Source organism: Lithobates pipiens, unplaced genomic scaffold (genome assembly GCF_037356315.1).
Source record: "Lithobates pipiens isolate NorthernLeopardFrog02 unplaced genomic scaffold, aLitPip1_a1.2 Scaffold_22, whole genome shotgun sequence".
NCBI classification, from domain to species: Eukaryota; Metazoa; Chordata; class Amphibia; order Anura; family Ranidae; genus Lithobates; species Lithobates pipiens.
This window is the reverse complement of record NW_027507784.1, coordinates 151,822,650-151,848,320: the sequence shown is the minus strand read 5'-3', so window position 1 is coordinate 151,848,320 and position 25,671 is coordinate 151,822,650. Positions and strand designations below refer to the sequence as shown.

General features: G+C 42.9%; 1 protein-coding gene across 3 annotated transcripts in view; it reads left to right on the top strand.

Moving 5' to 3' along the window:
- Positions 1-25,671, top strand: part of PIKFYVE (phosphoinositide kinase, FYVE-type zinc finger containing) — a 390,505-nt gene that overhangs the window by 83,688 nt on the left and 281,146 nt on the right. For 2 of the 3 annotated variants that reach the window (XM_077448458.1, XM_077448457.1), the window contains exons 8-12: positions 2,330-2,468; positions 5,325-5,482; positions 9,895-10,006; positions 12,424-12,571; positions 18,906-19,073. In XM_077448458.1, the coding sequence (XP_077304584.1) occupies positions 2,330-2,468; positions 5,325-5,482; positions 9,895-10,006; positions 12,424-12,571; positions 18,906-19,073 (725 nt within the window). The remainder of the gene's footprint in view (positions 1-2,329; positions 2,469-5,324; positions 5,483-9,894; positions 10,007-12,423; positions 12,572-18,905; positions 19,074-25,671) is intronic. The other variant, XM_077448459.1, reaches the window with a different exon arrangement.

Genomic DNA, 25,671 nt, shown 5'->3' with positions numbered 1-25,671 from the left:
CAGGGGTTGACAAATTTGAATTTAGGAGCCAGTTTTTCTAGAGTGGTATGGATTGTCAGCTCCCGGGGTAAGGCCACTCATTTTCACCCCCTATCCCTAACTCACAATGGAGCACCCAGTCAATAATTCCAATGAAACGCTGTTACATCAGGGTTATGGGCTGACCAGAGAGTAGGGCTGGCACTGGTTTGGAACTGGCAGGTGGCCCTGGTTGATGGTGGCACTGGCAGGTGGCGCGTTGCACTGATTGGTGGTGGCACTGGCAGGCACGTGGAACTGCCAGATGGCATTGGCAGGTGACACTGGTTTGGTACTGGCAGGTGGCACTGATTGGCAGGTGGCACTGGTTTGAAAGTGGCAGGTGGCCCTTGTTGGCGGTGGCACTAGTTGTCACTGGCAGATGGCACTGTATGGTGTTGGCAGGTGGCACTGGTTGGTGGTGGCACTAGTTGGCACTGGCAGGTGGCACTGGTTGGTGGTGGCACTGATTCGCGGTGACACTCGGCACTGGCAGGTGGCACTGGCAAGTGGCACTGGTAGTTCACACTGATTGGTAGTGGCATTGATTGACGTTGGCAGGTGGCACTGGTAGTGAGAGGTGGCACTGATTGGCGGTGGCACTGGTTGGTGGTTGCAGGTGGTATTGATTGGCGGTGGCACTGGTTGGCACTAGTAGGTGACACTGATTGGCGGTGGCACTGGCAGATGGCACTGGTTGGCGCTGGCAGGTTTCACGTGAGCACACTGTTACTGAAATGAAACAGAGGAGCTGTCAGAATTGAGCTTAATGTCGGAATGGGCGGGACCCGTCCGGGGTGGGCGGGACTCAGCAGCTATCAAACGCCAGCCAACGACTGGGCTGCTTAAGAAAAGGGGCAGGGCCACATACATGTAGCAGCCCGCCCAGATCCCATTGGCTGGTGTTTGATAGCTGCTGGGTCCCGCCCACCCCGACATCAACCTGAAATCTGACAGATCCTCCTCTCTCCGTTGCTTGTCAGTTTCACACACTTAGCGTGGCGCCGCTGAGTGTAGAGGAGGGAGGACGACGGCAGTCAGTGTTCATGTGCATGTCTGCATGTCCTGGGGCATCAATGGAGAGTGGGCTGGTGGCAGCTTAGGTGCCAGGATGCGATTTCTGGTCGCATTGGCGACCTGGCGCCTGGGGTTTGTCGAGCCCTGATTATGTATGTATGTATATGTATGTATATGTATATGTATATGTATATGTATGTATGTGTGTGTGTATAATATATCTCTAAAAATCAGGTTTGCAAAAATATATAAACACTGGCGAGGTAATAGAAATGTAAGACCTTGAGCCAACAATCAGATTTTAAGAATTTATGAATAGCAGACTATAACCTCCCCCAAAGGAATGGAAATTTAAATTTGACCCAAGATGTTTTATCAGCGTCCTAACTTTTTTACATACTGTGTTTCCTTTGAAAATAAGTGCTTGCCATGCAATGTGCTATCTTTCCAGTGGTTGCAAAATGATCACAGGATCACATAATGCAAGAGGTGTGTGTGTTTCTGCAATGCAACAGTGCAAATGCCTTCTTCCATGGCCTGCCTGAGCTGTCTTCCACCACCGAGCACTGCAGAGGGATGGGGGGGGGGCGAGATCCCACTTCAATGGCCCGCCTTAGCCGTTCCACAGCTACTATTGGTGATGAGGGAGGGGTCCGAGATCCCCCCCCCCCCCCCCCCCCACTGACACCCAAGAGAAGAGATGATCCGCTGAGCCCTGCTCGGTGCTTCCATGGCCTGCCTGAGCTGTCTTCCCCACTCTGAGAAATTAAGAAATGCAGGGAGGGGGCGAGATTCCCCACTGGGAGAAGAGATTATCTGTGAGCCCAAGCAATGCTGCACTGAACTAGGGCTCATTTTCATATTGAAGCTCTCCTCAAAAATGGCACTAGGTCTTATCGTGGTAGGTCTTCTTATTTTCCGGGAAATGTGGTAGTTTATTAGTGGTGTTTAGAGTAAACAATGGGAGGGGTTTTAATTTGCAACCCTGATTTTATCCACATGGCTAAAAAGAGTATAATTTCAGAAAATTAATTCCTAAGAGAGTTATGGATAAATATCAGGTTTGCAAAGTAAACCCCCCCCCCCCGCCCCCATTGTATACCCTACACCACAAAAAAATGGTCATGTGTAAAATTCTATTTTATTTTTTATTTTTTTTTGATAGAGCTGTTCTGTGAAAACTGTAAAATGTGGGACTTTTGGGTAGGCAGCCATATGTGGCAGTAGATGCTTGGATACAAGGAATATTTTTGTTTCTTTTTACTGTACATGTAACACATTTTCTTGTCCTTAGGTCAGCCAGTATTACTAATCTATCACTAGATCGTTCTGGATCCCCTATGGTGCCACCTTACGAATCATCTGTCAGCCCGCAAGCTTCTCGTACATACTTGAAGAATGATACCAATGAAGAAGAGCGGAAAATACTACTGGTAAACTATATCTGTGTTTTTACTGCAAATGCAACTTTTTTTTATTTATTTTTTTATTTGGATTGACTATTAGCTTGCATGTTGTGTTCATTTTGTAACAAAAGCAAAATGCATCTCTAATGCCGGCCATACACGATGCGAATTCCGAACGAAAATCCGAGCGAAAGTAAAATCGACCGATTTTCATATCGTTAGTGTGGTATGCGCGACATGCGATTTTCGTACGACAGGGCAAATTGACAAATCCAACATGTTGGTTTTTTTTTCAAAAATCGTCCAAAAATCGTATTGTTAATGGCAGAGTTGGACGATTTGACATAAGAAAATGAACTGCGCACGATCTCTGGAAAGTTTGAACCAGAAGGAAACCATATAAAACAACGAACAAATGGTCGAACGCAACACGGAATAAAAAAAACCCGTTAAAACATAGTGTTTTAACGTACGATTTTCGTACTTAATTGATGGCACATTCGCATGTTGTTGTGAGTGCCGCTTTCGTTTATCGTTCGGGTCGTTCGGAATTCGCATCGTGTATGGCCGGCATTAGGCCTTCTTTATATTGGTGAAAAAGTTTGTGTGGTGTTTTTTTTTTATTTTTTTTCATTTTTTTTTCCTTTCGCTAAACTCTGGTCTATGGCACACAGCTAAAGAGCCGTAAAGTATAAATGTGAAATCAGAGCAATTTTTTTTTTTTTACAGTAGTGTGTGTATATATGCGTAATAAAAATATATGTGTGTGTGTGTGTGTGTGTGTGTGTGTGTGTGTGTTTCTGTATAAATTGCAACACTGGCAGCTAGAGGAGTGACGGGTGCGGATATCAGATCCTGGCCCTCCTCACCTATTCGTGACAAAGGGCTGGCCAGTCTCGTGCTGCGCTGTCACTCGAGTAACAATGTCACTCTCAGCTGCACCAAGATTTTTGGGCTTGCAGAATCTAGGTGACAGCAGCGTGCATGTCGCTGGGTTAAATGCATTAAGCATTTAAACCCTTTAACCACTTGCTTACTGGGCACCTAAACCCCCCTCCTGCCCAGACCAATTTTCAGCTTTTAGTGCTGTCACTCTTTGACAATTGCGCGGTCATACAACACTGTACCCGAACTAAATTTTTATAATCTTTCCCCACAAATAGAGCTTTCTTTTGGTGGTATTTGATCACCTCTGGGTTTTTTTTTTCTTTCAAAATTTCTAAATAACCACAACAGTTTTATATTAATTTTGCAAACAGGTAATTTTTCTCCTTTATTGATGGACGCTGGTGGGCACTGATAGGTGGAACCGATTACTGGCACTTAAGTAGCGTGGGTATTGATTGGACACTTAGTTTTGGCATGGATTTGTGGCACTGGCAGGCATTGATCAGCTTTTTTTTTTTTTCTCCTCACGCTGTGAGCTTTAGGGGAAAAAAAAAAGACTGATCCTCTATGAACGTCACGTGATCAGTTGTCATTGGCTGCGAGCTGATTCTTACCTGTAATCACCCAAATCTCATTGACTTGGGTGATCACAGCATGCGCTCCCTTGGGGAGGGCGGGGGGGGGGGGGGGGGGTCGTGGCGAGCCTGCAAAGGGGAGGTTGTCGATAGACTTTCTCCTGGCAAAGCAGATCCATTCGGCTTTAGCGTGGGTCTGAAGGAGTTAAGCTACCACCACCACATAAGGAGGAGGAAACACACTCACCACGGACAGATATATTCAGAGCATTTATACTACACAGTAGCACTCTTCAAGAGCTAGATTATTTTCAGTTGGCATTAAAAGGTTAGGGGCAAGGTTAACCCCCCCCCCCTTTTTTTTTTTTTTTATTTTTTTTTTTTTTTTTTTTTTTTTGGTGCAAATAAAATTTTTACAGAAAAAGCTTGTTATAAGCAATAAAGAGATAATAAAGCAACAGAGAGGAAACAAACGCAAGGTGTTGGCTCTCATTACTTGACAGATGTTCCTTTGTTGATGGTACATGAGAGATGTCAAACTGTCCTGGTATCCCCCTTTTTCTCTGGGATCAAAGGGGTGTTGACAGAGGCCATCTGACCAATTAAGCATCCAGAGGCGTGGTTTCTGGGATGTCACCAATAGGTCCCAGAGAGCATTTTCGATAAATACTCGGCTCTCAATACCTACCAGATACAGTCTAACATGCAGGTTATTGTCCAGCTTGAATGTAGCTTCAAACTGAACATAGAAATGACAGGTTTCAGATGCCCAGTTCGAGATGAATTGGGTTGGTTCTGCTCCTTGTACTGCTAGGTTGGCGGTGTTTGGACTCAAAACACTATAAATTACTCCGAGGGAGGTAAATGCATCTGAATTGCTCAGCTTGCAAGGGTGACAGTTTATTGGGGTTTCTAGTCATGGGCAACGGAAAGGTCTTTGATCAATGGGTTGATGAGGTCCTGGCATTCGTTAACTGTTTGTGTATTATATAAAGGGAGGGGAAGGGGGGATGTGTGGGAATCAGAACTGCTGTATCTCTGGTTTTAAAACGGAGATGACAAATGTAACGGCTTAACATGAACAAAATGGCTGCTACACACAGAGCTATTAATGAGCTCAGTACACATGACCATTACATAGGTGTATACACGTTTACAGGCATATATGCAAGGTCTTTACAGAACAGAACTCTTATTTTTCACTCTCCACTCTGAATCTTTTTTTACATCCGTGTGCACTAGACCTCAATGAAAGGATTATATATAGTGTCGGTATTTCAGTTACTGAACAAGTGTGGATGTGGATGTGACATCTCTGTGCAGTAATATATCCAGTTTGTTTGAATCACTTTCACTAGCTTTATAACAGTGATGATTATAACATATAGTTCAATTTTTTTTATTTTTTTTTCTCATTTAGGATTCTGTGCAGCTAAAGGATTTATGGAAAAAGATCTGTCACCACAACAGTGGCATGGAGTTTCAGGACCATCGTTACTGGCTGAGAACACACCCCAACTGCGTTGTGGGAAAGGAGCTGGTTAACTGGCTAATTAGAAATGGGCACATTACAACTCGGTAAGCCACTTAACTTCCTATTTCTGAGAAAAAAATATTCAAAGATAGAAATCTTAATCGTACTGTATCTGTGTGTGTGTCATAAAGATTTGGACGCATGTGCAATTTTCATACTTTTGCCTCTGTGTGCCACCAGTATAAAATTAAAACAAAACCATCCATTGATCAGGGGCTCAAATGTAATTGGACAAATGAATATAATCATAAATTCAATATTCATCTGTAATATTTTGTTTAGAATCCTTTACTGGCAATGACTGCCTGAAGTCTGGAACCCATGGGCATTACCAAAGACTGGGTTTCCTCCTTTCTGATGCTTTGTGAGGCTCCAACTGCAGCTGTCTTCAGTTCTCTGTGGGTCTTTCTGCCTTTAGTTTTGCCTTCAGCAAGTGAAATGCATGCTCAATCAGATCAGGTGATTGACTCGGCCATTGCAGAATATTCCACTTTTCTTTCAAAAGCTCCTGGGATGCTTTTAACCACTTAAACCCCGGACCAATTGTCAGCCTAAGGACCAGAGGTCTCTTTACAATTTCGCACTGCACTGCTTTAACTGGTAATTGCGCGATCATGCAATGTTGTACCCAAACAACATTTTTGGCCTTTTCTTCCCACAAATAGAGCTTTCTTTTGATGGTATTTGATTGCCTCTGCGATATTTATTTTTTACGATGTAAAAGGAAAAAGACTGAATTTAAAAAATAAAAAAAAGATATTTTCTACTTTTTGTTATAAGAAAAATCGAATAAACTAAATTTTAGTCCTACATTTAGGCCAAAATTTATTCAGCCACATGTCTTTAGTAAAAAAAAAAAATGTCAAGCGTATATTTATTGGTTTGCGCAAAAGTTATAGCGTCTACAAACTAGAGTACATTTTCTGGAATTTACACAGCTGTTAATTTATTACTGCCTATCTCATTTCTTGAGGTGCTAAAATGGCAGGGCAGTACAAACCCCCCCCCCCCCCCCCAAATGACCCCATTTTGGAAAGTAGACACCCCAAGGAAATTGCTGAGGGGCATGTTGAGCCCATTGAATATTTTTATTTTTGTCCCAAGTGATTGAATAATGACACAAAAAAAAAGTTGTCACTAAATGATATATTGCTCACACATGCCATAGTTATATGTGGAATTGCACCCCAAAATATATTCTGCTGCTTCTCCTGAGTACGGGGATACCACATATGTGGGACTTTTGGGGAATCTAGCCGCGTACGGCACCTTGAAAACCAATCGCTGCCTTGAGGATTTCTAAGGGTGCAAATTTTTGATTTCACTCCTCACTACCTATCACAGTTTCGAAGGCCATAAAATGGCAAAATGGCACCGAACCCCCCCCCAAATGACCCCATTTTGGAAAGTAGACACCCCAAGCTATTTACTGAGAGGTATGTTGAGTACATGAAATATTTTATATTTTGCCACAAGTTGCAGGAATATTACAATCTTCTTTTCTTTTTTTTTTTTTTTTTTTTTTTGCACAAAGTTGTCACTAAAAGATATATTGCTCACACATGCTATGGGCATAAGTGAAATTACACCCCAAAATTCTGCTGCTTCTCCCGAGTACGGGGATACCACATGTGGGGGACTTTTTCGGAGCCTAGCCACGTACAGGACCCCAAAAACCAAGAAGCACTGCCTTCAGGATTTAAATCTAAAACGCTACCAAAAAAAACTGTTAGCGATCGCAGGGATCAGGCCTGACTCTGAGAACGCTGCAGTTATGTGTTTGGTGTTTTGTAAGTGACAGTGATCGATCGATACTGCACTTGAGTGGGCTGGGTGGAGGGGCAAAACGCAGGTGCTAGCAGGTATCTGGGCGCTAACAATGCGTTTTTTGGAACCCTAAACTGCTGGGGATGCTAGTATAGATCTGATCAGATATTAATCTGTTCAGATACTATACCACTACGGGAGGTGTATGCTTTGCGCGTGGGTGTTAGCGGTACTGGCACTAACCTAGCGCTGCCTAGGGCGACGCAGACCCTGACCCTAAAACCTAATTTATATCACCCGCCGGGTGATCAGGGGGTTAAACCTCTATTGGGTAATAAATGGTGGGTGCCCTGATGCTATAAAAACAAACTAACCACAGTCACCTGTAACACCTATACGGTGATCACTGGTGAAAGGGTTAACTAGGGGCAATCAGGGGGATAAAATCTTTATTAGGTAGTATATGGGGGTCCTGGACGCTATATAAAAACCTGACGGGGAACCTAAATAACTGGCTATCCAGCATCACCAGTGACACTTATATGGTGATCGCTGGTGAAAGGGTTAACTCTAGGGGCAATCAGGGGGTTAAAACATTTATTGGGTAGTATATGGGGGTACCGAATGGCACCAGTAACACTAATGGAGCGATCAGAAAAACGATCGCTTAGTGACACTGGCAAAAGGGGGTGAAAGGGTTAACTCAAGGGGCAATCAGGGGGTTAAACCTTTATGGGGGGTAGGGGGCTACCCTGGACCTAACTCGAACTGCCCTGACACTTTTTACTGTCACAACTGACACTAAATGCAGTGATCAGTAAATAAATGATCACTGCAATCAGTGACACTGTGACTGGGAGGGGGGGGGGGGGGGGGGCGCGGGGCGGGTGACAGTGTGCCTATGTGTACCTACGTGTCAGTGTAGTGTTGGTGCACACTTACTATGTGTTCTCCTCGCAGTCTGGTCAAAAAGAACGCCCCGAGGAGAATGACATCACTTCCTCCCTGCCTGTGTTTACACTACATAGGTGGGGGAAGCTTCTCATTCGCCAGGAGCGATCGAGAGGGGATGGCCAGAAACCCAAGGCCATCCCCTCATCCCGGATCGCTCTTGAAGCGAAACGGACCGCCGCAGCCAGCGGGTGGGAGGTCCGATCAGACCCCCCCCCACCCGCTGGCTGCGGCGGTCCGTTTCGCTTCAAGAGCGATCCGGGATGAGGGGATGGCCTTGGGTTTCTGGCCATCCCCTCTCGATCGCTCCTGGCGAATGAGAAGCTTCCCCCACCTATGTAGTGTAAACACAGGCAGGGAGGAAGTGATGTCATTCTCCTCGGGGCGTTCTTTTTGACCAGACTGCGAGGAGAACACATAGTAAGTGTGCACCAACACTACACTGACACGTAGGCGAGCATGTACATGTACGTGCTTGTGCCTGTCGGTGCCATTGTGCCGACGTACATTTACATGCAGCGGTCCTTAAGTGGTTAATTGTGTTTTGGATCATTGTCCATCTATACTGTGAAGCACCATCCAACTTTGCTGCATTTGGCTGAATCTGGGCTGACTGTATATCTTTAAACAATACAGAATTCAGCTGGCTGCTTCTGTCACATCAATGAACACCAATGACCCAGTGCCACTGGAAGCCATGCATGCCCATGCCGTCACACTGCCTCCACCATGTTTTACAGATGACATTGTGTGCTTTGGATCATGAGCTGTTCCAAGCCTTCTCCACACTTTTTTTTCTTCTTCCCGTCATTCTGGTACAGATTAATCTTAGTTTCATCCGTCCAAAGAATGCTTTTCCATAACTAGCTTTTTTAGATGTATTTTTTTGGGCAAAGTCTAATCAGGCTTTTCCATTCTTCAGGCTTATGAATGGTTGGTTTGCACCTTGTGATTAACCCTCTGTATTTGCTCTAGTGAAGTCTTCTCTTGATTGTAGACTTTGACAATGATGAACCCACCTCCAGGAGGGTGCCCTTTACTTGTCTGGACGTGAATGGGTTTTTCTGTACCATAGAGAGGATCCTGCGATCATCCACCACTGTTGTCTTCTGTGGATGTCAGGACTTTTTATGTTGCTGAGCTCACCAGTGCGTAATCTTTCCTCAGACTACCAAACATTTTTTATTTTGCCCACTCCCTAATGTTGCTGAGATCTCTCTGATGGATTTGTTTAGTTTTTGAAGCCTTACAATGGCCTGTTTCACTTGCATGGATGGCTCCTTTGAACTCATGATCTAGGTTCACAGCAATAGATTCCGAATGCCACACTCGGGATCAACTCCAGACTTTTTATTTGCTTAATTAGTGAACAGATCATGGAGTAGCCCACACCTGGCCATGAAACTGCTTTTGATCCAAGTGTTTGATAACTTTTGGTCCATTGAAAAAGGAGTGGGGTGGCTATTAAGAGCTGTAATTCCTAAACCCTTCCTCCGATTTGAATGTCCATACCCTCAAATTAAACCTAGGTGTGCACTTTCAGCCCATATTCATTATATATAGCTTTAAATATGTTTTGGTAAATACCTGAAAAAACAAACTGCCGGTGTAAAGTTTTATATATGGACCTAACTGTATATATAATATACTTTTATTTTTAATTTTTTTGGTCTTTTATGGACTGTTGCAATCATAATAGCAGAATAGATACCAACTTTTTTACCATATCTATTTTCAGAGCACAAGCTATAGCAATTGGACAAGCTCTTGTGGATGGTCGATGGTTAGACTGTGTCACCCACCATGATCAACTTTTTCGTGATGAATATGCCTTATACAGACCTCTTCAGGTATGCCAAGTTTTATTTGGTTTGTTACAATATTGCCATTTCATGTGTCCAAAGTTCAGGATTTAGGAAAAAAAAAAGGTATATACTCGCCTAAGTGTATGCAACATTGATTCAATGTCCCCAACCTCTACGCTGAGAACTGAGCTATGAAAGACTGCTGATTGCTCAGTTCTCCGCATCCTGAGCAGAGTGCTGGGGACTCTGTGACTGGCTTTATCCCCCAACATGATAATATGGTTATCTTTTCAGAGCCTTCAACTATCAAGCTACATTTATTTGTGTTTATGGATTGGTCATGCACAATATTTTTTTGTTTACATGCATTTCAATTGTTTATAATATTCACTTATATGTAATGGCACAGCTCCTTTTTTATGATTTTTGCTATTGTGGGGTGTATTTTGCCTTAAGCTTGCTGCTTTCCTTTTTACTTTAAGTAGCGCATTTTTTTTCCTTCTATTTAGAAATAGAAGCTTGCCTTGAGTCACTCATCGGCATTGCTGTCGCACTAACCCCGCAGAGGGCCCTTCTGGGAAAGGGATTCACAGCTTGGCCCTTACCACTGCACCCCTTAGTCGCAAGCTTCTTAATTGCCACCAGGCTGTCAATAGCCCGATGCTGGAAGAAACCCCCCCCCTCCACCTAGTACCTAATGCCCTAACGAACACTGCACCATGCAGCACATTTGCCAAGGCTCATCAGACTCTCCACAAATTTCTGACGCAATGGGAGCTGTGGCTTCTAGACCCCAGATGTACCCTCCCTCAATAATCCCCCCCCCCCCCCCCCATCTCCTCTGACCTTACTCCCTTTTATTTGGACCCTATACCCAGAGGTGCCATCTGCAACTGAATCTTACAATATCGATACAACAAAATGCTTCTCCTTATAGTTGGTATGTATCTGCCAGTCCTTATATATATATATATATATATACATATATATATATATATATATATATATATATATATATATAAATCTTTAAAGATTTGAAGTTCTTCTTTACCTTGCTAGCCTTACTGTCCTTTGCTGCCCCGGGCAGTATTTAGTTTCGCCTTTGAAACGTTATTTACAGATGTCATTGATGTTCAATATTCTGTGTAGATGTTTGCATTCTGAATGCTATTAGCTTTGTAGCTGCTCATGGCTATTTACCACTTTCTATAAACCTAATAAAAATTTCTGTGGGGGGGGGGGGGGGGGAGCCAGGCTACCAGTTTAGAAATCGGTTTGACCCAATGCTTTCAGAAGCTGGTAATGTCTCGTTTACATGATATTGAAAGTGACCGACTCCGCGCTGCTTTTGACGTCCTAGCTTTGGGGAAAAAAAAAACATCAGCTCCTCCCATTCTGTACCTGGAATCGGACTCCCTTGATTGCATCCTTCTTGGACTCCCTGATCAGATGGGAGAGGCCAGTAAAGGCAAAGGGGTGCCTGAAGAAGTAATTCAGCGCCTGCATATCTGCCCAGATTACTTTTTGTATTCGAGAATCGCCTGCTACAAAAAACAATATAGGGATCATAACTGTAGCTGCAGTCATGATCCTGGTATAACCACTTCAACTTTAGGCCATTTATAACTGCCCTAAGAATGGGAAGTGGTTGCATAATATATTCATTTCTAGATTGTATTTCGGTTATATCAAGCCAACACCTATTCATTTAAACTATCTTGAAATTTTGTAATCCTATTTTGTGAAGCTCCCCCACAAATTTACTTCCTTGAATTCTATGACACTTATTCTCTGTGCCCTGTGAGTAGGCATTGTGATGGAATTTGAATTCACAGAGCCTACCTTCTGAACTACAGAGCAGCTGAGGTGGTGTTTCAGGAGGTGGAGTCAGTACAGGAATTAATGCTTGGAGGCAGCCAGGTACCATGGGATATGTGGTCCTAAGAAATGCAAAGTAAAACAGTTGCTGCTGCACAGCATGCAAGGAATCCTGGAAGTTGTGTATATAAACCTGCAGCTAAACAATGTGCAGCGCATATGTAATGTATAACAAAACACAGAGCATAATTTTATGCACTGTACTTTGTTATACATACATTGTCTGTGAGGAATGGTTTTGTCTTTGAAGAGAATAGTGAAATACAATATATTTGGTAAAATTGCAAACATGCAGGTACATTTTAATCAAATATTCTAATATAACCTAGATTTATTCAGATTTCTTTCTAATTTCACAAATACATTGTAGCCATTTTCCTCTTACCATAAGAGCTAAACATCTAGCTAGATGTGTCCTAAAACTAGTTTGTGTATTCTTTTGATCTGTGTTAGAACAGGTAATTTGAAAAAAGGAAGTAAAATTGCTTTAATGTGGTAGTCTGATTTCAGGCCATCGTGCTGCATGAGACAATTTACTTTTATCCATTTTTTTTTTTTTTTTTTTTTTTTTTTTATAATTTCAGAGCACAGAGTTTTCAGAGACTCCTTCCCCTGATAGTGATTCTGTGAACTCTGTGGAAGGACATTCCGAGCCATCTTGGTTTAAGGACATCAAATTTGATGACAGCGACACAGAACAAATTGCAGATGAGGGTGAAGATAATTTAACTAGTAAGTGATATTGAGCCAAATAATTTTGTCAGCAATACCCCCTTCATTTTTTATTTTTTTTATCCTCTCACCATGTTTATTTTTTTGGTAAATCTATGCTGTCCAAATTATAATCGTTTTTTTAAAACCCTTTTTTAAAGAATAACTAAACCCAACAAACAAAGCTATATTTCAGCTTACCAGTCCTCTGATGTGGTGGTTATGTTGGCTTTCCTTACAGAAAATACCTTGAACTTGCTCAAATGTAGTGTTCGTTTCACTTTCTGTGAGTGGAACTGGAAGCATAAAATACTCTTTACCTTTTTGTAAATTGCTTATCTCTATGTAATGTGGTTGAAGACAGGCCAGCGTGTTTGTATTCCAGCCTGGGCGGAAACCCTCGCCCCTTCCATAGATACATTGGGGAAGTGAGCGTAGCCACCCGTGGACAATGTTTGTTTGTTTTTTGCTGCAGCATTACCAGGTGTAACTAAAGGGGGGGGGAGAAGAAACAGACTGATAATAAAAAGGAATGTAGTCGCCCAATTCAAGGACTGATCAGCTGCTAAATGCTTATCCAGTGTCCAGCTTTATTCCGTATCCTGTGGTCTAGGTTTCCTACATAGTTTTACACATCGCATCTTTTAAAGCTTTACCATGTCAGGTTTTCCGAAAAGTTTAACTCTACACTTTAAACCTTGAAAAAAATGTTTTTAGGCAAAGGGGTTAGAACCTTTGTTAGAATACTGGCTGTGTTCCATTAAGGAGATCTACCCTCCTTGTTTGTCCTAGTGACTATCAGGAGCGACCATAAGGGGGAATAAAAATTTTATGATTCTTGCTGGAACAGGAGTAGAGAGCATTTCTTCCTGTTGTGATGTTTGTTCCAGCGACTACTTTTTAATGGTGGACTTTCCCATCACTTTGGGTAGATTTCCAATTACTTCCTGTTGTCTTTAGGGACTAGGAGGGCATAGTCACTCTATCCAAAAAAAGACAATTTTTGGCTGCTGTAATACTTTAATTGCAAAAATTTTAGTGGGCCCAAGGCTATCGCCTTCTTTTTTTTTTTTTTTTTGTAGGCTGGAGTGCTAATAGCCTAAGACCCAAGCGACACAGGAGATTTTAGCAGTGAAGTCATTCTCCTGCAAGTGATTAGTCTTAAGGATCTGTCACTAATTGACCTATATAGTGGAAGCTGCACTAGTAGCATGTAGTAACCATTAACCACTTCAACCCTGGAAGGTTTTACCCCCTTACTGACCAGGCAACTCTTTGCAATACGACACTGCTTTACTTTAACTGATGCTGTAACCAAATAAAATTGATGTCCTTTTTTCCCCACAAATGGCGCTTTCTTTTCGTGGTATTTGATCACCTCCTGCAGTTTTTTATTTTTTGTGCTATAAACAAAAAGCAAAAATTTTGAGAAAAAAAAAATTACTTTCTACTATAAAACCTATCCAGTAAAAAAACTAACTTCATCCATTTAAACCAATATGCATTCAGCTATATATTATGGGTAAAATAAGTGTATATTGATTGGTTTGCGCAAATGTTATAGCGTCTACAAATGATGGGATATTTTTTATTGTATACATGGGGGGGGGGGGGGGTGCTTGATTGCATTGGACCTTTTTTTGGGGGACCAGTGACACTAATCCAATGATCAGTGCTAAAAATCTGCCCTGTTACTGTACTGACACTCCTAGGGAGTGCTTTCTAACTGTGGGGGTTGCTCTGACTGTATGAAGACAGATCGGTGTTCTTGCTTGGCAGGAACACGATCTCCATTATCTTCCCTGTCATACTGGCGATCTGCCTTGTGTACATAGGCAGATCACTGTTCTGCCTCTCTGGGGAACAATCGTTGATGGCCAGTGGATATCGGGTCCGCAAGACCTGCTGATTGCCTTCCCCTGTGTCCAATCAGTGAGCGATCGCACTTCCGGCTGCGTGCAAGCCAGTGGCTTTTGCACAAAATGACATACAGGTATGTGATTTCAGGTAATGGAGCTGAAATTCCGCAGTTAATATGCGGTAGGTGGTCGGCAAGTGGTAAAATATTAGTATGTACTGCTTTCATCGATTAGACCCCTTTCACACCAAGGGTGTTTTGCAGGCGCTATAGCGTTAGAAATAGTGCCTGAAATCTGCCCTCAAATTGCTGCACCATTGTCTCCAGTGTGAAAGCCCGAGGGTGCGGTGCGTTGGCAGGATGTCAGGAAAAGTCCTGCCAGCAGCTTCTTTGGAGCGGTGTGTGTTTACCGCTACTTCACTGCTGCTCCCCATTGAAATCAATGGGCAATGCTGCAATACCGTCGGCAAAATGCTGCTATTGCGGACGGTTTTAACCCTTTCTCAATGGGCAGCGCTGCAAATCCGATGTTAAAGCGCAGCTAAAAATAGCGGCATTTTACCGCCGACGCTATGGGGCAGCTCAGTGTGGAAGCCCTCTTGCACTTTTTATGAGTAGAAAATGGAGCCAAATTTTAATTTTTTTTTTTTTTTTTTTTTTTTTTTTTTTTTTTTGTGTTTGAGCACCATTGGCCCCAATTGAAGTAATGGGAACCCAACATTTTACTGTCATCACCAGAAAGAGGTTAAAAAATTCCAATGAGGATGACTGTACTGGTGACAACTGTCCTAAGAGGGGTTTTTGCTTTCACTTTGGAGATATTTTTTTTTTTGGTCTCTGGGACAAGAAGTGAAGGGAAATCTCCCTAATGGAACACGGAGGGAAGAAACTGTCATGGGTTTTAACAAGGTTGCACTGCTAAAGAAACGCATGTAATTTGAACAGGAATGAGGTGCAAGTCCTGTCCAAGCTACATGCACATTCCTGTTCAAATTGCACCCCATTCCTGTTCAAATTGTATGTGATTCTTTGCAGTGCGATTTGAACCAATTCATTTTGAATGGGCTAAAATCACACCGCAAAGGTATTGGTTTCAGGTATCTGAGCATTAGTACTGGTGCTGATACTGAGCATTTGCACGGATATTGGTATCGTTGCAACCCTTGTTCTTGTGGTATCAAAAAAATAAGCTTCAAGTATTCACAAATTGTTGCATTCCAGGAGGATTTTCTTCATTTCAAGAGAAGCCAAATCAATGAGTGGACCCTCCTGTACTTGAATACATAAATCATATAGATAGTTTGTTTGTTAGATGGGTTTTACATTCCCGTTCAAATATATAGGGTTGCAAAACAAGCTTAAAGTGGTTCTTAAGCCTAAGGTTGGGTTCACACTTATGTGAATTTCCCCTGCATCCAATTCGCATGACAGGAGACTGACCTGCTCTCAATGGAGCTGGTTCACAGGTCTTAGAGGTCCTGTGCCTCTTTGGCTCAGTGTTTCAGGTCTGAATTCAGGCAAAAATTTGGGCCTGGTGTGTCCCCGAAACAGAACAGGGACACACCAGTCCCCTGCTGTGAGCTGCATCCGAATTAAAGGGATTGTAAAGTATTTTTATTGGGGGGGGGGGGGGGAGAATGTGGATTTGCACAGAGCAGCCCGGATCTTCCTCTTCTCGGGTTCCTTTTCTGTGCTTCTGGCTCCCCCTCTCTTCTGATTGGCTGGCTGACTTTGACAGCCACGGGAGCCAGTGGCGCTGCTGCTGTGTCTTAGCCAATCAGGCTAATGAGTCTCGAACAGCAGAGACATTCATGGACATCGCTGGACAGAGATGGGCCTGCTGCACACAGAAGGCTTTTTATCTTAATGCACAGAATGCATCAAGATAAAAATAAACACCTGCTATTACAACTCCTGTAAGTGTGAACCCAGCCTGAAGGTTTATTTTTTTTGCACTAAGGTAAATCTTCAGTGTATTGCCCCCTTATAGTTACCTGAACCCAATCACAGTCCAGCCCTCCATTGAGTGATACAGCAGTGGGAGCCATTGGCTTCAGCTACTGTCAATCGCAGCCAGTGAGGTGGAACCCAGCTGAGCCACATTCTGTGTTTTTTATGGATACACAGAGCATGGCTCTGGATTAAGCAGCTTGCTAGTGGGCCATTTGGCAGGGCGGAGGATTGAAGAAGAGGAGGATCAAGGATAAGTATAACCTGTTTGCAAAGCTTTGTGTCTTTTATTTTTTTTTTTTTTAATCAGTTACTTTCTGATGCTCTCGGCCTTCTCCAAATACCTTTCCATATCCTCCTCCCTTTTTTTTTTTTTTTTTTTTTTTTTTCCCTATATTTTTTTATTTTATTTTTGCTTTTGGGATATGAATTCCTGTTAGAATCCTGGCTATATTTGTTCGTTCTCCATGGTGCCACTGTATGTAGGAACATAGCCACTCTCTCTTGCCTGCTCCCAAGATAGACTAGGAACTGTTGACTACAGGATTTATAGTGTTCTTAGAGAAACTGCTTGTTTCAAACAAAAGGAAGTGGAGGAGAATAGAGATTTGGGAGCTTGTGGTACGTTGTAAAGAGGCAGAAAAATACTGTAAGAAAAGATTTCACAAACCACATATTACACAGTGATCAAGTAGTGGATGTGCATATGTTACTTTTGGAGAACAAGGATAGTGTTTAGGCTACTTTCACACTGAGGAGCTTTACAGGCGCTAAAATTATCGCCTGCAAAGCGCCTTGAAAGCTTCTCCTTTCCAATGTGAAAGCCTGAGGGCTTTCACACTGGAGCAGTGCGCTGGCAGGAAGGTAAATAAAAGTCCTGCAAGCTGCTCCTTTGCAGAGCTGTAGGAGCGGTGTATACACCGCTCCTAAAGTGCCCCTGCCCATTGAAGTCAATGGGCAGCGCTGGCTATGCGCCACTATAGCAGGGCTCTGTGGGCAGGTTTAACCCTTTTTCGAACTGCTAGCGGGGGGGGGGGGGGTTAAAAGTGCCCCACTAGCGGCTGAAAACCTCCACAAACGCCCCAGTGTAAAAGTAGCCTTAGTGTCACTTTACCCACTTGCCGACCGGGCCATAGCTAAAAGACAGCTACAGCGCGGTCTGCTTATTCCTGGAGGGAGTCAATTGACGTCCTCCCCAGAATGTTGCTCTCACGCACCCCCTGGGGCACGCTCCCGGAAATATCAATGACTGATGGGTCCGGAAGACCCGACTCATCACGGATCACGGTAAATGGCTGCTGGTAGAGGCCATTTACCACGTGATCGCTCCGTCAAATGACAGAGCGCTCCCTTGTAAACAAACCGGTGTCATGACGCCCCCCCCCCCCCCGTACCGAATTGTACAGTGAGAGGGGGAGAGATCGTTTGTAGCAGCGATGTGGGCTGGATCTGTAGTGCCCACATCGCTACTCTGCCATACATTTTAACAGAAACCATTTTTTTTTTTTTAATTAATTTTAAGTCTATTTTTTTTATTTGTAGCGCAAAAAAAAAAAAACCCAGCGGTGATTAAATACCACCAAAAGAAAGCTCTATTTGTGTTAAAAAAAGGACAAAATTTCATATGGGTACAGTGTTGCATGACTGAGTAATTGTCATTCAAAGTGTGAAAGCACCGAAAGCTGAAAATTGGTCTGGTTAGTAAGGGGGTTTAAGTGGCCAGTGGTCAAGTGGTTAAAGCAGGTAAGTTGTAGGTAAACTGCAGGTTAAATTGCAGCTGTTGGTGAATTCCGAATGATCTCAGAAGTCAAACTGATGCCACTGACACAAGCCTTAAACATGTCAATACAGGCCCTGAATGTAATGGTGAAACTCACTTAGAAACAGATCATTAATACTAATAAAAATTGATAACAGGCTATTTAAACACACAATTGTGCTACTTAAAATGACCTCTGGCTTGGATCTGTGTTCTTTTTTTTAATGTGTAACCAGCCTTGGATATTTTTATGGAAATATGGTTGCATGAATTCATGCATTGACTTTGTTGCCTGCAAGTGGCAAATGAGATTTACAATTAACTCTTCAATGGTAAAGTCATGAATTATTATTATTATTATTATTTTTTTTTTTTTAATGCTGTCCTTTTGTCATACAGCATTGTCTGTCTTATGTTGTGGTTTGTGTTACCTTTTTTCAAGCAATCATAATCTGCTCCTTTTGCTTGTATTGGCCTTTTAGATCCTACCTTTTTTATTCTCTCTCCTGTAGTAGTATGAAATTCATATTTTAGTTATAGATTTCTCCTTTGCCAAGTTCCCCATGGTCTGTCCTCGAGTACAACTAAATGCATTGAGCATTTCTTTTGCCATTTTTAGTTTGTTTGGATGAGTGTCTATATCTGAAATGTATCTATAGTTGCATTTAAGGACTCTTCTTGGGGACCTTTTATGTACTAAATGTAGTTTTTTTCCACCCTCCCCAATTTCCCTTTGTTTCCCTCCTCCTCTACCCTTTGCTTTTTTTCCTTGTCCGCATCATGCAAAGATTCTGCAAGTCCTAGCAAACGCACATCAGTCAGCAGCTTCCAATCTGCTATGGATAGTGATTCGGCCGCTTCCATCAGCCTCAATGTGGAGATGGACAACGTCAACTTCCACATCAAGAAGCACTCCAAGTACCCCCATGTACCCCCTCACCCTGCTGACCAGAAAGGTATTCAGTTAGTAATTAACAGGTACTTCCATTATACGTCTGAGTTTGATCTGGTTCCTCATTTTCTATTATCGTTATATAATCTAACACCCCTATAAATCCAAACCATCACCAGTAGCTTTGTCATCAAGATCAGCTAAAGTCAGAACTCGTATACCTGCATCGATAGTTTGTGGCTTGGTAATATAGACAAAGTGCTGTTTCATTTGTACAGGTGATCCAGCCATACAATGTGCACTCATCCCTCTGATATGGGCAAAGGGAATCATTTTAGCTCGGGCTCTGCAGTGTTTTTGGGCTGTTGTGTTGCTTTTAATGTGTTTGATCGCCTTCAGACTGCTATGCTGCTGATTGGCTGCAGAGTGGGTGTATCTGTGGTTTTTGTGCGTATTAGCCTTGATTATTAGGTTGCAGGTTTTTGGTGTGTCTGCTGAAAGTGCACCAAAAGTCCTGCATGCTGCATCTTTGGTGCGCTTTCAGAAAACAGACCAAAAACAAGTTTTCTGATGGAAAGTCTGAGACTGCGGCTGAAACCAAGGGTTAAACGCCTGATAGCAGATAAACCCACTCTGTGCCCAAGCAGGTGTTAAAGGTAAGTCAAGTGATATTTGATTTTGTGTGCCTGCTGTGCAAGCGGGGGAGATCTAATTTAAAATGCATTCTTCAATTTTTAATCTGTTTTTAAAAAATGCTTGTTTTTTTCCATGGACCGATTCAATATTTCATATTTTGTGCACCAAACTCGAAATCTTTTGCTTGATTACTTAACGTCTAATCTGAATAATCCCTCATGGCTCTTGAATTAATTTCTACTACATTAATTTCTTTTGTTTGCATCAGAGATTTTTTTTCTGTGTAAGCTTGCACTATGTGTTTCTGCTTCTCTTAAAGCGGAGGTCCACCCTAAGGTGGACCTTCCGCTCATTGGAGTCCTCTCCCCCCCCCCCCCTCCGGCGCCACAATTGGCACCTTTCAGGGGGGAGGGGGGTGCAGATACCTGTACAGTACAGGTATCTGCACCCACTTCCGGGATAGCTCTCTGCGGAAAGGGGCGTAGATTACGCCCCTTTCTGAAAGTCCCCCGCTGCCTGCTGGGAAACGCACAGATCCCAGAGGCAGCGGGTCCATCCTTATTGCGCAGCGCGACTCGCGCATGCGCAGTAGGGAACTGGGAAATGAAGCCGAAAGGCTCCACTTCCTGATTCCCATACCCAAGATGGCGGCGGCAGCACCCGAGAGACGATCGAGAGATCGGCTTCGGGTGCCGACATCGCGGGCGCGCTGGGCGGGTAAGTGTCCTTATTTTAAAAGTCAGCAGCTGCAGTATTTGTAGCTGCTGGCTTTAAAAAAAAAAAAAACGGCGGAACTCCCGGCGGACTCCCGCTTTAAATGCATGCAAATGAAAGTGGTCATTTACATTTCGGGGAACAATGATAAATGAGTGAGAGAGTATGACATTTTGGTACAGACATTGCTCTATAATGGGTGCTGTAATGTAGACATTGGCTGAAACATTTTGTAAAGGTTTATCTTCACCATTGCATTATCAGGGATTATTTAATTGATATCTTCCAAAGAGCAGAGCTACATGGCACCGCCAGAGCTAGTTATCAGTTTCGCATAAGGCCCCTTCCGCGACGGCGCAGTGTACCTGCATTTTTTTGTGGCGTACCTGCATTTTCCTATAGACTTCTATTCGATTGGGCTTTTTTATGTGGCTTTTCTGAAGGCATACCAAAGATGCAGCATGCAGGACTTTTGTTCACTTTCTGATGGCCTTCTTTCACACTGGTTCACTTTTTGCCACGCTTTTCTAGGGTGAAAAAAAGAGCATGAAAACTATTCCCCAATACATCTTATGTAACGGTTTACACTGCAGGTGTAAAAGTCATGCATGCTGCATCTTTGCAGTTTTTTTTTTGTTTTTTTCAGAAGCACAAAAAAAAGCAAAGTCCAATGGGAATGCATCAAAAGTGCATCAGTGTTGAATGGCCCTTTACAGTCTTCATTGGGGTTTTGTTTTTTTGTGTGTTTTGTATTTATTTGTTTCACTCTTCTATCTTAGGATGTCCAATTGATTTTTTTTTTCTGAATGAACACAGGCATGAAGATCTTCTTTTTTATTTATTTTTTATGACTAATATCTGTAGGTAAATTATCAATGCAGTGTCTTGAAAAAGTATTCCTGCCTCTTGAAATTTTTCACATTTTGTCATGTTACAGCCAAAAATGTAAATGTATTTCTGTTGGTCTATATACATAAAATTCCAGGGGAAGGAAAATGGGTTTTCAAAAATTATTATTTTTTTTTTTTCTTTACAAATGTGAAGCGTGGCGTGCATTTGTGTTCAGCCAGAATAAAGGGGGCTGAAGACAAATGCACGCCACACTTATTAATTAAAAAAAAAAAAAATGAAAACATTCAGCATTTAGCTTGTAACATGACAACATATGGAACATTTTCAAGGCACTGTATAGCCACAATTGACTAGGCTGCTAAAGCAAGCGGCTGCTCTCCCAGAAGAGCAACCATGTTCACAATCTAAGCCCCAGTTCAAGCTGATCCAAATCACACCAAGTTCATACGAACCACTGCAGGTTCGTATGTTAATGAAATCTGCTTGCAAAACACAGTGCAATTTGCAGAATTGAATCACATAGGTGTGAACACCTATATGCAATCAGTCTGGTGTGGCCAAAAAGTCCTGCGCGTTTTTGGTGTGATTTGGGCTATATAAAATAATGGCTCAAGTCCCACTGCTGAAGAATTGCATGTAATTAGAACAGGAAAGCGGTGCGATTCCTGTTCAAAACTGAATGCGGTTCCCCCAATGCATAAAGTGAAATGGGACTTGGTTGTTGTTGCTCTTTCTAAAGGTGAAAAGATCTTAAGTTTGAAATGCAAAAAGCATATATTTGTTGCATGTAAATTATTATTTTATTTTTTTGTTGTCAAAATTAATGCCTGCCATTGATGGTTTGGCAAATCTGGCTTTTTTTTGCTGATTTCTGATGGGGTTTCTTCTTCTTTTTTTTTTTTCTCTCCCCAGTCTGCTATTCAACTGTTTCACTTATTCATTTTTTTTTTTTTTTTTTTTTTTTAGCCACTTTTTATAAATGCGTCATTAAAGCGGAGGTCCACCCTAAAGTGGACCTTCCGCTCATCGGAACCCTCCCCCCCCCTCCGGCGCCACAATTGGCACCTTTCAGGGGGGAGGGGGGTGCAGATACCTGTACAGTACAGGTATCTGCACCCACTTCCGGGATAGCTCTCTGCGGAAAGGGGCGTAGATTACGCCCCTTTCCGCAAGTGCCCGCCCCTTTCCGCAAGTGCCCCGCTGCCTGCTGGGAAACACACAGATCCCAGAGGCAGCGGGGACCGTCCTTATTGCACAGCGCGACTCGCGCATGCGCAGTAGGGAACCGGGAAATGAAGCCGAAAGGCTCCATTTCCTGATTCCCATACCCAAGATGGCGGCGGCAGCACTCGAGAGACGATCTAGAGATCGGCTTCGGGTGCCGACATCGCGGGCGCGCTGGACAGGTAAGTGTCACTATTTTAAAAGTCAGCAGCTGCAGTATTTGTAGCTGCTGGCTTTAAAAAAAAAAAAAAAAAAACATGCGGAGTCCCAGTGGACTCCCGCTTTAATTTGACTTAAGCCAGGTACGTAGGGATCGAATATCGGCCCAAATCAGCCGGTACAGTAGAAACCTGACTTTCAGCCTACATGTACAGCTGCCTGTCCAACAGAAGCCAATCTCATGACCAAACGACCGCTCTGTCAAACGAGCTTGCTGGAAAACCAGCATCCGAACAGCGCTGGCAGCCAGTGGCCAGTGTATTCTAGGTAGGAGGGCAATCCTCCTGTCAGAACACAAAAGCACTAACATTGCTTCTGTTAGCACAGCATTTTTTTTCTTTTTTATGTTGTTAAGCCAGTTAAATGGAAAAAAAAAAAACTCTGTGTGTACCGGGCTTTAGCGGTCATGTGTGGGTTTTTTTTTTTTTTTTTTATTTGCTACAAAAGGGATAGAGAATTGCATTGGTGTTAACCATCTCTAATGCCTTGGTACTTTTCCAAGGCCAAATGTCTAAGTGAAGATCAAATTGTTTCTTGCTACCCTTATTGGGGTTTCATTTTATTAAAGAATACCCGTGAGCCCACGTTTGCCTGACTGCTGACTAGGTTTATCTTGAGTGTCCTGGGATATCAACCTGTGACACTTTATTATGTAATTATTAAACAAGGATCAAGTGCAACTAAGAACAGTCAATTACATTGCCGCTTTGATCTAGGATACCATATATAAGAAGGTATTCTTATCCCAGACAAGAATCAGTTCCATTGTAGGACTAATTCAACTTATCAAAACAAAGAAAAATCCTTCCATTCGGCTGTGCATGAGATTGTTAGGGGAAATGGTGGCGTCCTTCGAGGCCGTCCCTTATGTGCAGTTTTCACTCAAGACTGCTTCAAAACACCATCCTGTCTGTCTGGAATAAAAGATTCAGGCCTTGGTTTTTTTCCAATATGCTTGGCTCCCGACGTAAGTCAGAGCCTAAATTGGTGGTTATCCAGCAAAAGGGAAAATATTTTCTACCTGTATCCTGGAAAGTGTTAACAGGTGCCAGCCTTCTAGGCTGGGGAGCAGCCCTGGAAGAAGATTCTGTCCAGGGGAGATGGTCCAGGTTAGAGGACTTTGCCTATCAACATTTTGGAAGATTCGGGCAGTATGTCTGGCCCTAGAATCTTGGACGGTCAGACTACGGGACTGTCCTGTCAGGATTCAGTCCGACAAGGCCACGGCTGTGGCTTACATCAATCACCAGGGGGTTACGAGAAGTCGTGCAGCCCAGTAAGAGGTGAATAATGTTCTAGCTCAAGCAGAAACAAAAGGAGGTGATTCTGGTGGCCTCAGCGGGTCCCAGAAGATCTTGCTTTAACGTGATCATAAATATGGCAGTAGGAGTCCTTCGGACTCTGCCATTTATAGCCAGACCTTCTTGCACAAGGTTTGGTATTCCATCCTACCTCATGGATGAAATATGTAACAGGTTTGACTGTTGAATCCCACTTTATAAAGGATTGTGGGTGATCTAATTCGGTAGTGTCTACTCTGATTAAGGCCAGGAAGCCGGCTTCCAGAGTAATTTACTATAGAATCTGGAAGGCATATGTTTCTTGGTGTGGATCCAGGAGGTTGGCACCGCAGGAAGTATGTCGTCATAGGCAGGATGCCTGATTTCCTGCAAATGGGATCTGAAATGGAGCTGGACTTGACTTCTATCAAGGGCCAGATCCCAGCTCTGTCAGTGTTTTTTCAATGGCCTCTTGCTTCCCAATCTTGGTGCATATCTTATCCAGGGGGTGACGCAGATTATTTCCCCTATCAAGGAACTTCTAAATCCTTGGGATTTAAATTTGGTCTTATTGGCTTTGCTGAATCAGACGTTTGAGCCTTTATGAGAAATTCCCTTGGTTCTTTTGACAAGAAAGATAATCTTTCTGGTTGGCATTCTTCTGCTAGAAGAGTATCAGAACTAGAGGCTCTTTCTTGTAAAGAGCCATATTTGATCATGCATAAGGATGAGGTGGTTTTATGTCCTTATCCTGAATTCCTACCAAAAGTGGTAACAGGTTTTCATTTAAACCAAAATCTTATTCTTCCATCTTTCTCCCCAGAATCTCAATCTAGGGAAGGGAAGGCACTACATTCCCTTAATGTAGTAAGAGTGATCAGTGCATTTAAAGGGGACTGCTCAGGTTCGCAAAACGCATGTTTTGTTTGTACTGCCAGAGGGTCCAAAATGTGGACAGGCAGTGCCAAAATCCACTATTTTCCAAATTGGTTTGTCAAGTGATTAATCAAGCTTAAGCTTAAAGAAGAAATTTCTTCCTTCCCATGTTAGTGCACACTCATCCAGGGCGATTACCACCTCTTGGATGGTGCATCATCAGGCCTCTATGGCTCAGATCTGTAAGGCCGCGACTTAGTCTTTGGTCATGAGGATATTGCCTTTAGGCGCAGTATACTGCAGGCTGCAGCATGAGTCCTCTGGCCTCCTTTTTGCCCTACTTTTTGTTCTGTCTCCCTCCCTTCGGTTGCCATCCCACATAGTAATTACTATGGCTCTGTGTCCCCCGATATAATAAAAGAAAACAGGATTTTTATAACGGCTTACCTGTACATGCCTTTTCTTTGATGTACATCAGGGGACACAGAGGTCCCTCCCTTCTTGGTATTCACTTGTATTGCTTGGCTACAAAACTGAGGACTCCCAGTAGTGGGAGGGGTTATATAGGGAGTATACTTCTTGCCTTGGGGCGTGCCAGTGTCCATCATCTATCAGTGGCCCTATAACTCGCATAGTAAGTACTATGGTTCTGTGTCCACTGATGTACAACAAAGAAAGGGATTTTACAGGTAAGCAGTTATAAAAATCCTCTTTTTCTCTAATCAATTTTCTTACCATGCACATTGATGTCATGCATCATATTTAGCAGCCAATAGGATGGTGCGAGGTAGTAAGATGAAATGGCAGTTATTGACTTTAAAGATGAGGATTCATAATTGCCCAATAGAATGTCTGTCAGGA